Genomic DNA, 13,324 nt, shown 5'->3' with positions numbered 1-13,324 from the left:
ATGGTTATAGATTTTTGTTCTTAATCATTAAATAAATAAAATGATCATCTTATAGACCCACACGGTCAAGGATTGCTGTAAGAGGTGCACATAAAGACTGTTTGCACTTTAGAAGAGAACATAATGTAACTGATATGCATCAGCACACACAGTAAACAAACATCACCCGCAAGTAATCCCGCTCTGAGCTAGTAATAAATGATGATGTGCGTCGAGGTATGATGGGTGCTGATCCTATTACAGTATCAAAGTCTTTATATTTTTATACCTTTGACTGCAGCTCAGCATGCATGGTCTCATTAAGAAGAAAATGAACTGCAAATCATACCCTCTATTGCATTTTCATTAAGCTGTTATTCAATTGAAAAAATCTTTTCCCAACAGTCTTCGCAACTGTGTTATATCAGTTGAAGAACTCGTGCATTGCAAATTGTCTGATCAGTCATTCACCTGGTCTTTTCAAAGAATTCAGCAAATCACACAGAAGAGAAGGCAGTGCCTTAACCTCCAAGTATAGATGTAATAAATGCAAATGAATTCCACATAGAAACTCTCAGGAACTAGATGTGTCCCTGCTGTATATGTCAGCAAAATGATGTCTGTAAGGCCACACGGTGGTGCCACTTAACCACTTTATTATCTGCTGGCCTCTCCAGAGCTCACTGACCTTTCACATGTCAAACGAAAAAAAATTACTCAGAGTTACAAAAAAGGGCAAGATGGGAAACATTTTACAACATATACAAGAGATTAGGACTGTGCACTGAAGAAAGAGATAAGCTACAAGCGTAATGTAAACAACAGAACACTAAGCATTGCAAAGTTTCAAGTGTCCACTCATCACCTTGAAAAGGAGTTTTTTTCTTCTTTGTTTGCAACATACAAACAGTGCTGCGTCAGCAGATTTACAAAGTGTGGAAAGAAATGCAGGCAATTTCACATCACGCTCTCTAATATTCAGGGATGATTAAGATTAAAGAGGAATCCTTCTATCAGGGCAGGCAGGAAGGACTCAGGCGCAGACTTGAGAATAACAGTTAAACAGTACTTTATTTTCAACACTGAGTGCTCTGTATACAAGTGGGGGGAAAGCCACTTGTGGCCACGCTGGGACAGCTGAGCAGGCACCAGGACCCCAACACATTCGCAAGTACCGGTACTAGTTGATACAAGTACCACAATTGTCAAATATATTCTTTTATGATTTACTATATATAAATACAAAAAATATTAATACAATAAAAAAAATACCTAAAGCTATATAAATAAATACTACCATCCTTTTCATCATCAAGATATGATTGTTTGGGTTTTCTCTGTTTTCTTATATTATTGTAGGGCCTTACAAAATAAAGTGCCTTGAGGCAACTGTTGTTGTTACAAATGAATTATTTTAAAAACTAAAGATGAATTTTGCAGTACAGAACTGCCTTTTTTCATCTAACTATATAAATATATATATTAATCCACCTCACATGAAACTGGTTACCCATTTGTCACCTATGTGCCCCCAAAAGCATATTGTTTATGGTGGCTGTCTACTTTTCAGAAGATGTATACTGTATGCGGAACTGATCTCGGAAAAGATGCTGAACCCCCCAAGACCTCCTGATATATCCATCTGCACCTGCATATGTGCATGAGCATTAGAATTGTTTCCATGCATGCAGTTTGCTGTGTAAAGAGTGCTCTGGGTGCTGAAAAGCACTATATAAATTACAGTCCATTTACCAAGGACTAGCACAGACAGAACACTGCAGAAAAGGCCATGGGAGCCTATCGATAGGCTCCCATGAATTGGATAAGCGTGTCAGCATGAGAGGGATGGGCAAGAATAAAGAATTAAATTAAATTAAATTAAATTTATGTAGCGCCAAATCCTTTGGCGCTATATAAATTACATATTATATTGTAAGGTAGTACACTCATTTGTCGAAACTTTAAACTTATGTGCCAGCCTTTAAAATGACTGTATATCAGTAACAACACATGAAAACACCGTTTTCATCACCTGACAAAGACAGCTTCACATTTGGCATAATGCTAAGCAGCTTTTTCCAGCATGTTAGCATGAAGCTGAGAGCTGAGACTGAGTGATGTGACAGTTTGACAGGCTGCAGGGTAGGTGTTGATGGTTGAATATGGGGGTGGAAGACAGGAGGTAGCGTTGGGAGGTATGTGACTTTGTGATGTGAACATGATGTGTTTGTAAAGCGACATGAAAAAAGGTATGAAAGCAAATATAGTTTGAAAATATTTATGCAGCTCTCTTCTTCTAACTAACATTAAAAGACCTTTCCTTTAAAAGCTCTGTGGAGATCAATCACAACAGTGTCTCAAAGATCCTTTGAAAGCAGATGAATATGATTTTTCAGCTTTATATTTTTCCTCAAAAATTCCAGTGATCTCTGGCCCACAAAGAGTGATTTCTGAATAAATAAGTAAATATGCATGATGTATGCAAATGCTGCTAGACTGGAGACATAAGGTCACAAGAAGGTTTGATTAGTATGGAGGGGAAAAAAAAGATATGAAATTAAATGCTATGGCCTTCACAGCCATTCAGAGGATTCCTCTGCTAATTGGAGTTTAAAAATAGAGAACATTATGGCCGTCATGTCATGATAGCATCCCTACCACCTGAAACAGATTACATTTCTTTTAAAAATATATATGGAGCCTCAGAAATTACATGTTTTTTGGACTCTGTAATTCTTTTTCTTAGCAGCTAATAGTAGGGTTACAATCTATCCCAACTGGCACTGAGACGTACCCCGAATAGGTACAATTACAGATTATAAGTGATTAGTGTGATTAGACTTCAACATATGTGCCTATGATTGAACTTGCAACTCTACCGTCTGGATGGATAGATAGATAGATAGATAGATAGATAGATAGATAGATAGATAGATAGATAGATAGATAGATAGATAGATAGATAGCAAGGGCGTAGATTTGGCATGGATGGAAGGGACATGTCCCCACCAATATTCAGCGATTATTGAATTGTCCCCACCAATAATTTGATCTATTCCAGTAAAAAAAATCAAACCCGATAGAAAGAAGAAAAAAAAAAGGATCTGTCAACGTCTCATTCACCCAGCGGTGCAGAAAGAGTTAAATTACGTTCTCTACTGGAGTCCTACCTCATGTGACAAAAATGGCCAATGTGATTGGTTGTGCCTTTCAGGGAGCTCTGTTTAGTTTTAGCAGCGGCATGCCTGCGCTGCGAGGAGGAGAGGAGGATGGCAGCAAAAAGGAAGAACCTGGATGTAAGTATTTTTCAAAGAAACCTGCAAGTCACTTAAAGCCAAATTAACTCATAAAATGTGTCCGTCATAATAACGTTACAGGCTATGCTAGGCTTTGGCCCACATCAGTCTAAAATTGTATGTAACCATGAATAACGTGTTTTGGAAACTAACTGCACAACATGCAGCACTATTAGTTATCTCAGTCTCCCAGAGTAGCATTTCTAATTTTGATTGAAACTGTCAGAGAAAACGGCAGCTTTGAGTGAGCCAGGATATTAGTTTACAGAGGCTGTTAAAATTATACGTCTAACATTAAAATGCTGGTGACACAATAATTTCATCCTAATGGTACTGACATGTTCATAGGGTTAATTTTTGAGACAAAATATCATGAGGTAGTCATGATTGTGCAAATATTCACCTTGTAGTGCAGTTTGCACAAATTGTTTTAAAAATGCACTCAACCTACAAACATTACTGATGAGTCAAGATCTGCACAAATTGACAGAAACACTGAAGCAGCTACACATTTTATTCTTATTGACATGTATGTCCTATTTGTCAGGTGACAGAAGAACCAACACAAAGCTCAGAGAGTAATGGTGACACAAGATCACAGGTGAAGTTGGATGATGACTTGTTGGTTCATTACTGTATTTGAAGCACGTGTGTGACTGCATGTATTTGGAATGTCTCACTGTTATTTGTCAGGTGACAGAGGCAGCTCTGCCATGTTGTAGCTCAAACAGAGGTGAAGAGGTGAGGTCACAGGTGACTGACTGATGATTTGGTGCTGTAGATTAAATAGTATTTATTATCATGCCAATTGTTAGGCTGCTGATGTAAATTGTTTCATTAGTGTATATTTGACAAAGAATCTGAATTGACATGTCTCACTTTTTATATGGCACAAATCAATGTGTTATTTTATCAGGTGGCAATATGTCCTAGTGCAGTCAGAGGGGAAGAGCCAGGGCCAAAGGTGAGGCACATCAAGCACAGAATAATAATTGTAATCTGAGGATAAAACGCATGTACTGAGGCTGAAAGAAGCTTCAGTGCTCTCAGAAGACTAAAAAGATGGCTAAGGTTAACAATGACTCAAATTAGATTAAACAATGCTGCTGTATGCCATGTCCACCAGGAGAGACTGGACAATATAGATGTAAAACAAATATGCCAGCAGTTTATCTCAGTTAACAAGAGGAGAAGGCATGTGTTTGGCTCCTTCACATAGTGGACATTGAGTTGTTGTGTGGGACACCAGTAGTCCATGTCTGTTACTGTAACAGTAGTTCATGTTTAAAATAGAAAATCTCAGCTCACTGATTTGATCGGGGCAATAGTGTGCCTAAATTGTTGCATAATTTTGCTGAGAGATCTTTTTCTTTGTGTTAATCTTAGATGAGTAGTTTTATGGACAAAAACCACCAGGTCATTCAGTGTTCCCTTAGTGCCAAAATATAACAGATGTTGGTGTACTATAACTGAAGTAATGTTGTTAAGTCCTTAAAGTCATATTCTTTTATTGTCATGACTGTATTTGAAGCTATTTTTATGTTTATATGATACCTGATTTATATGGAATATGGCTGAAGTAAACTAAAGCCTAAAATACTTCGTCAGTCATTTGTTTAATAGTAATTTAACATTATATAATTATATAATGAATTGTGATTTTAAATGGTTTAAAAGCACGTAGAATAGCATATGTAGGCAAGTATATTTCTCCTGTTTTTATTAAGAAGCAAAAACAAAAAGGGGGAAAAAGAAAAAAGAAACAGGGCAGGGTTCGGTGGTTGAATCATCCGTCCCCACCAATGCCAAAACCAAATCTACGCCCTTGATAGATAGATAGATAGACAGACAGATAGATAGATAGATAGATAGATAGATAGATAGATAGATAGATACAACTTGCATGGGTGAGTGAATAATTTTGACAGTAAAGTGTAGTTGCCATCATACTCACCTTCTGTAGCAGGTGTAACACCCTCCAAAGTAACATACTGCAATGCATTATTGTACTAAATTAATTTATTACATTACAGTTACAACTGTGTCATGATAGTCCTACAATAATACAATACAATGATTGGCAGCAATGGGAAAGAAAATCTCTCTTTTAACAGGAAAGTGTAAGGTAATGTGAAAAATTACAGACCTAAGTTTCCAAACAAAAGCTTGGTTTTGGCTATGAAACGTTAATGTGTAGCTTGTATTTTTGATTTTTGAGTGACCAATGAAATCTGACTTTATAACGTCATAAGTGGGCAATCACATCTGAAGAATGAAGACTGTGAAGTTTTTATAACATGAAAAATAAATCATCGTTCTTTGTGCATTTCATTCCAGAAATAAACTGCTGGTTCAAGCTACAGTGATGTAAGTGAATAAAATGCTGCGGTTGAATGGGCTGACATTTTCTTCAGAAAAATACAGCATGACATGATCCTCATTAGCAACAGGAAGGCTTTTAGTATCAGATCAATGCTGGCCTTGCCTTCCATTTAAAAAGCTTTATATCCAACCGCATAAAAATCACCGAACAGTGGATAGATGGATTGTTATTAAGCGCTGCCAGTAGTGTCCATTTCCTTTGATTTCTTTCTAATGTGACTGTCATGAAAATCTCATGAGAGGCTTTGAGTGCCCACATCAGTCCATCAGTATCAATCATTTTGCATCACTCGCTACAGGCTTATTTATTTAGTGATCTCGGGCAGCTTAATAATAAGGGATTTAATTTGTTCCATTCATCATGTCTCATGTAAAAAATATTACCAAAAAGCTCCATAGAAGAGGTGGGTCAGTCTAACAGACAGTTGCCCTCTTTGATCATAACAGCGTCAGGTTTCAGCTTTTCAAGGGGGTCGCGCAGAGCAACTGGATAAGTCACTGTGCGGTGATGCAGTTTGTTTTTCCAACATGTCTAGGAGCTGGGAGGACCTTTGACCTTCAGCCATCTGCAGTGAGTTCTTCTGTTCTTCTCTGTGTGAATGGGTGGATGACTGGATGTGTAAAGTGCTTTGGGGTCCTTAGGGACTAGTAAAGCGCTATATAAATACAGGCCATTTACCATTTACCATTCTCTATTGTCTTTCTGAATTATTTACACGACGACACTGACGTGTCAGCAGATTCATCAAGCACACCATTGGCTGTGTCTCATTGTTTAGCCTGAGGAAAGACTTACTCGACCCAAACGCCTCACTCTCTGTTAACCTAGGTCTCTTAATTTGATATAGCACAGACAAATGACACATAATGCACTAAATATTGCTGAGCTAGATCCAATCAAAAAACAACTTTGAATTTCAGCATTAAAAAAAAAAAAATAAGGAAAGAGCTTCTTTTGTTGTTAAATACAAAGACGTAGATGGTATCTTGCATATGATGTCAAGCTAAAATAAAAGCCAGTCATTCATGCCCCGTCCTCTTGACCTTCACTTCACATCACAGAAAAAGCATTTCAGACATAGTGTGCATTTCATGCATTGGTGCACAAGTGCAAAGTGGGGTTATATGTGTCCTGATGTGCACATCTGTGTGAGTGTGTGTCTTGCACAGTGAGAAAAGACATGGCTGACAAAATGTGCATTAGCTGGAAAATTGAGTCCCTTGTACTTTGTGCTGTGCTGGTACAGTCACCTCAACATTTTCATGCCTTATTACAGAAAACCTGCTCAGAGCACCGAGCGCAGAAACACATGGCTGACATTTTCTTTGATGTAAACAGACAAAGAATAAACAACGAATGGCCCGAATCTCCTTATAAGAGAGCGAGGCATCAAAACCATCAGAGCATCACCAGTGGTATATACAACCCTGAAATTAGAAACAGTTTCTAAAGGTTACCTGTTAAAATCTTGAAAAGGTTAAACAAATAGCACAAAGTAAAAATGAAAATAGACACTTTCCATACTGATAAAAATACCATTCTTGACTATTCAAAAGTGCCGTCTACCACAGTCGAATTTCATTCCTGGTAACTGCTGTCACATTTAATGTCAGACGTCTGAGACGGGTCTCGCTCTCATGGCATTTGAAAGTTAAACGTTTCTTTTACAGCTGATTTGAAATTAAAGTGTTGGGATTAAAGCAGAAATGAGCTAAGGCCAGTAAGTGGTGTGACTTTCAGAAACAGTTTAAACAGTTTGAAATTACTAGAAGGTTTCGTTACGGAAGCAGCAGAATTTAGAATTATTTTTAATGCAGGATTTTCAGGTGACTCGGGAGGTTTTACTCTCGGTGAGATGTGCTAGCACAAAGCACGCGCTCTGTTCAGTGTTTCAGTCTGGTTTAATGATGAAGCAAAACAACAAACATATAGTAATCCCCATAGCCATGTTGTGTTCCTTAATTCCTAGAAATTGGCTCTTTTTTGTTTTGTTTTTTTTTTTATCTCAGATGTTCTGTTTTTAGCATTTCTTTCTCAGATTTGATGACACCTGCTGATTGAATAAATACTTGTTTTCTCAACACTTAATGTTCCTGTGTCCACATACCCTCTGGCTACCTGTAGCATGGGAACACTCAGAGACTGAACAAGACATAGGCACCAATACACTTACGAAAAGAAAAAGAAAAGCCCACGCTGTTTCTTCTGCAGGTAAGTGACAACCTGCTGTTTACACAGCTTTTACACAACAGCGTTTACACAACCTGGATCACAGGAAAACATATTGATTTTAATAAATGTAAAAATTATCTAAGTACTCACACTCCTAACAGTTTTGACAGAAATGGTTTATTTAGTGACTTTTCTAAAATGCTGAACTACAATGAGCTGCATGAACATTTCCGAGGCCACTGCTGCTAACACTAAAGTGAACCAAACTCCCTGCAGAAGCACACTGTATTTGACAGCCTATTTCACCGTGTGTGGCTGCTTTTGAGCAGAATGAAGTGCTGAATTACTGTTTTATGAGCGTGTCTTCGTGACCCTCCTCTCCCCCTGCCTGTAATGTAAAAGGGGATGCAGCTTCTCATAAATGACATTATCTATACAGAGTCTTCAGCTGTGGTCTTCTCCTGATTGTTGAAAGAAAACAAGGCTTGCCATCATGAAAACACTCATGAGCAGGTTCAAAAAAGGAGGTCAGTTTTTTCTCCTATTTATGATGTTTGTGTTGTCAGTTTTATATGAGAAGACTAAATATATTAAACTTTTACTACTGCTAAAACATTAATAACATTATTTTTGTTTGTTTACTTTAAGCACATAAGTACATGCAATATTAATTAAATGACTGACATCCCAGCCATTGCCGACTTTTTTGTCACAATGAAAGAACCAAGCTCAGTTTTTTATTTTTTACCGCCATCACTACTTAGAAATGGCTGTCTGTTAGCATGGTTATGTTTTTTATATATCAGTATATTGTGATTTATACTGATTTTTGTGTTAGAAAAGGGCTAACTCCTCCCTCCATCGGGGTCATAGGGTACCCGGAGTACAGTGGCTACATTGGTAGTCCTGAAGTAAGCTTACATAAGCCCTGATGAAGGCCATCAGAGTTGGCCTTCCTGAGGTGGAATTTCATGGAACACTCATGGGATGGCATTCTGGTAGTTCTTATGACATCACAGCTATTGCACAGTTACAGTGCAGGTTTAAATGTTACAACTGAAACATATTTTTGACTCCAGCAACAAGCAGATACACACCCAGCTGAACTAGGACTAGGGCAGTTTCTTTGAAAAAAAGGTGAGTTTTGGGGGAACTGCTTTATAAGTGAAACTTAATTTTGATGCTGTAACCTTGATAGCTGATGGTAGATATTTACAGTGAGATTTTTGAGCATGCCCTACAGTACAGATGGGAAATGTACTGCTTAACCTGAATAACTTATGTCTTTGTGGGATCTTTAAAGCTCAGATGACGGAACAAGGAGATGGGGCCCATGCTCAGCCTAATGAGGGTAAGAACTTGATCTGTTATTGTACAAAAGAAACATAATGCAGTGTTGACGTTTCTTTTGATTAGCTGTGACTTTGCTAACTGAACTTTCATGTAGAGCAACCACTCTTGGCTGAAGGTGGTAACTGGGGAGATATGGACAACTTCTTTGAAAATGGTGTGGAACATGTTATAATGTTTGCACCACATATCTTTGAAGTTGCGAGACTTTGGGAGCCAGAGCAGCTTGACAACAACGATGGTGATCACATCAATCAGAATAATTTCTTCAACATTCATTTTGAAATTGATGACAGCAACTCTGATGATGGAAATGATGACAATAACGCTGATGATGAAAATGACCACAATAACAGAGATACTGAAAATGACCACAATTATTGCAATTATAATTTTGCCGATGATGATCAAAATGCTGATAGCAGCAACGATGAAGAAGAATGCAATGAAGCTCATCAAGATGAAAATGAGGCTGCTGAGGTTGACTATGAAGTCAACCCGGATGAAGGAGAAGCAGAGGAGGATCTGCTCCCTGGAGGATTTAGGAGACAGTTTAGAGAGGAAGACAGCGATGATGAGAAAAGTCATGCCAGCGAACAGTTCCACTGGTGGGATGAATTTGCTGACAGCGCCTCTGAAGAACAAGACTCCCTACTTGAAGGCAATAAAGAAAGCGATGAGGGTGATGAGGATGAGGGTGATGAAGATGAGAGGTGAATCCAAAAGTGACATGCCAACCGTCACTCAGAGTGACTGAATGGAACCTCTTTAATAAAAATGCATCTTCTACTCAGTTGTCCTTTGATTAAATACGAGCACTGCAACACCCTTATTTTTAAAAAGATATAAAACTGCTTTTGTAAAACCAAATTACTCTTGCAGAATAGAGGTACCAAGGTATGGTAGTATTCTGATTCTGATATTTAAACACAATCAATGTGCCATCCTACAAAAACAACTTTACACATAAACTTTAAAAGTGTAACAAGATGCTGAGAAATAGTACTAAAACATCAGTCCTCAACCACAACATTTACTGTAATCCAGATGCTGATATTTGCTGATGCTTTTCATACATTTTTTTAGATGTGACACTGACAGGATAGGTTAGAGCAGCGGTCCCCAACCCCCGGTCCTCGGACCGGTATTGGTCCGTGAGTCGTTTGGTACCGGGCCGCGAGAGTTGAGGCTCAGGTGTGAAATGTATAGTTTTCAGGGTTTTTATCAGTTTTCAGCGTTATTTTGTTATCGTTTTTATCGTGTACTCGGTTTTCCTGGGTCTTTTCACGTGTTATGAATAAACCTTCTTTTTTTCGGTACCGGTACTAGTTTTATTTTGTTGTATTTATCCGCGACATCTTAAAGGCCGGTCCATGAAAATATTGTCAGGCATAAACGGGTCCATGACGCAAAAAAGGTTGGGGACCGCTGGCTTAGAGTGTGATGCAGAGTCCACAGACTACTAAATGTTTAACACGTACAAGGGAAACCAGCAACATGACGAGATACTATGAACATCTCGGGAGCAAAAGGTAAATGGACTGGTACTTATGCAGCACTTTACTACTCTATTTGAGCACTCAAAGCCCTTTTTTTTTTTTTACTACATTCACACTAAAAGGGCCAACTCTGTATGTAGTAACATGCCCAAGGATACTTTGATTACAGGACCCAAGGGGTCAAACCAGCAATCTTCCAAATGGTGGACGACCTCTTCTACTTCCTGATCCACAGTAACCGGGCAGTTACTGGTTATTTTAGTGGAGGTAGAGAGGATGGCATGACATGTAGATGGACAAAGGAAGACTGAAGCAATATATTAACAAGAGGTAACAAGGAAAGCAGAGATAGTATGGGAACTAAACACAGCTGAAAACAATCACGATAAACAGCTACCAAAACAAAACAGGAAGTTAGCCACAGCTAATCAGGAGAGCAAGGAAGAGCTCGACACAAAGGAAGACAGGTATTGGACAGAAGAATGATAGACAAGTATAGAGAGAAAACAGAAGGAACCAAAAGGGAACACAGAGGGAACTAAGTAAATAGAACAAATAGAAACAATAATGGAACGAAATTACTATAAGAAATGAGGGGCTCACAACAACTTGGGAAAGAAATTAAAACAGGAATAATAGTAATAACAAAACTGTGAGGGACCAAGCAGCCAAGGCATAGAGGACACAGGCAAAAAAAAAAAAAAATCTTCAAAAAGGGTTTTCTTTATTTCAACCCTCAAAACGTTTTATTAGTTTTAATCTTTTAACTTTATGCATCGAGCAAAAATTTAATTATATGCAACATTATCTGACTGGAAGAAATTTGTTTAACATTTAAACCTATATTCTGCACATTCCAGCACATAAAATATTTTTTGTGTTTACACTCAGTCTTTCAAATAAATGCAAGTAAAACACAGCAGAAAATAAATAAAATCAAAGACTCAGTGGTCCTGTTGCTCTATTTTCACCTGTATAGCAGGCGGATGTTTGCCCTGGTGCAGGTGTGCCGCAGCGGTCAGTGGAAGAATCTATCTATTATTGAGTTTGTCTGTGAATTTTCCATTTCGTCGTAGCGTACTGGGTGCTTCCTCTGAGGTTTAGGGGGTTTTTCGCTGTAAAAAGAAGTTTTCTTCCCACGCAGTGAACAGTGGACGCTAATGTTTTTGTCACTTTTTACGAAATCAAACTCAAAGTGAGGTCAGTACTTCCACGCTTTAAACGCTGCACGCTCATACTCTCTCCCGCACTCGATAGATTATCCTTTGTTGATCTGCACACAGCTGTTGCCACGAACGTCGCACTCGCTTACGTCACTGTCATGAGACACTCTCGCAAAAAAATCACGGTTTTAGTAACGCAGTAACGCGGCGTGCTTACGGGGAAGTAACAGTAATCTAATTACATTTTTTGCAATAGTAATCCCTTACATTACTTGTTACTTCAAAAAAAAGTAATCGGATTACAGTAACGCGTTACTTGCACTGCCCATCTCTGTTGTTGACAGACATTAACATTAACATCAGGTTGTTTTTGTTGTAATGATGTATGTTTCGGTGCAAAAACCTGTCATTGCCAAAATCTCAGTTTTTCTTTGCAAAGTAAAACTTTGTTAGAATAGAATAGAATAGAATAGAATAATCCTTTAATTGTCCCACAAGGGGAAATTTGGTTGTAACAGCAGCCAAAAAGACAAATATACTACAAACAGTACACAGGACACGGAACAGAAACATACACAATTTTTCTTACATATTTACATTAAGGACAATGGTTACTATAAACAGAGAGTACTGTACAATTATTAAATTAAATAAAAATAATTACAGGTAAGAGGCAAAGCAGGTTGTAGTGTGAATTGGTTAATAAACTAACTTATTGCAGTTACAGCATTGATGTAAACATCTATGTTTGTTGGGAGCAGTTCTGATTGTTTAGTAATATTGAAAAATCTTAAAAATAAACACATTGATTGGTCTAAACAGTGTAAGAATGTTGAATGTTCACAGTTTTGCTTAATCATTTTAGGATCTGGATAATTTCATTATAAAGTTGTTAAACTTATTGCATAATTTCTCTTCTGGAGGAAGAAGAAATATATGCAGAAATAGCTGTTGACTGATTTTCATGATGAGGGTGTGCAGGAGGTGCTATGATGAGGCAACATAATGACATCGGATGAGCCCATTAGAAACATGGGTTTTGCAAGTGATTATATTTTCAGATCAGCATTGCGTGAGGCGCATGTGGTTGTTATTCAAGGCCATGAAAAATTTGTAATTAAGATGTATTTGGTACAATTTAATAATCTAACTGTAAAACGTGTGTCTGTATGACACACATTTTACTGTCCTCTGCTTTTCTTAGTGACTCATCATCCAATCTACTTTACTGTAGGAGGCCAAGAAAGTACAGTGTTAAGAACAAAGTCATTTGGCTGAGTGGGTGGCTTACTTTCAATGATGACATCATGATCCTTCACCATTATTACCCACTGACAGAGCATTCACAACAGCTGACTGACTGCAGCTTATTCTGTACTCAAACTGTAACTAAATGTATTATTACCCTCCACCTTCTTTTCCCTCAATGTCAAGTTGTTTTGGATGCTATCTCGGGAATTGGTTCTGCCACTACTTCTTTTA

The 13,324-nt window shown here is 37.9% G+C and overlaps 1 protein-coding gene across 2 annotated transcripts; it reads left to right on the top strand.

Annotated features, from left to right (window-relative positions):
• The first annotated feature begins 8,838 nt into the window (after positions 1-8,838).
• On the top strand, positions 8,839-9,969 carry LOC146501621 (uncharacterized). Of its 2 annotated transcripts, none has more exons than XM_085131896.1 (3): positions 8,839-8,967; positions 9,134-9,181; positions 9,278-9,969. In XM_085131896.1, exons 2-3 carry the CDS (start codon positions 9,139-9,141, stop codon positions 9,895-9,897), a joined length of 663 nt encoding a protein of 220 aa, XP_084988022.1. In that variant the 5' UTR covers positions 8,839-8,967; positions 9,134-9,138; the 3' UTR covers positions 9,898-9,969. The 2 variants fall into 2 exon arrangements, with proteins under 2 accessions (XP_084988022.1, XP_084988023.1); XM_085131897.1 differs by having other exon boundaries at positions 8,840-8,967; positions 9,139-9,181.
• The last annotated feature ends 3,355 nt before the right edge of the window (positions 9,970-13,324 follow it).

The sequence above is a fragment of the Neolamprologus multifasciatus genome, chromosome 15 (genome assembly GCF_963576455.1).
Source record: "Neolamprologus multifasciatus chromosome 15, fNeoMul1.2, whole genome shotgun sequence".
Taxonomy (NCBI): domain Eukaryota; kingdom Metazoa; phylum Chordata; class Actinopteri; order Cichliformes; family Cichlidae; genus Neolamprologus; species Neolamprologus multifasciatus.
Note: the sequence above shows the minus strand (reverse complement) of the source record. Positions and strands in the feature narration are given on the sequence as shown.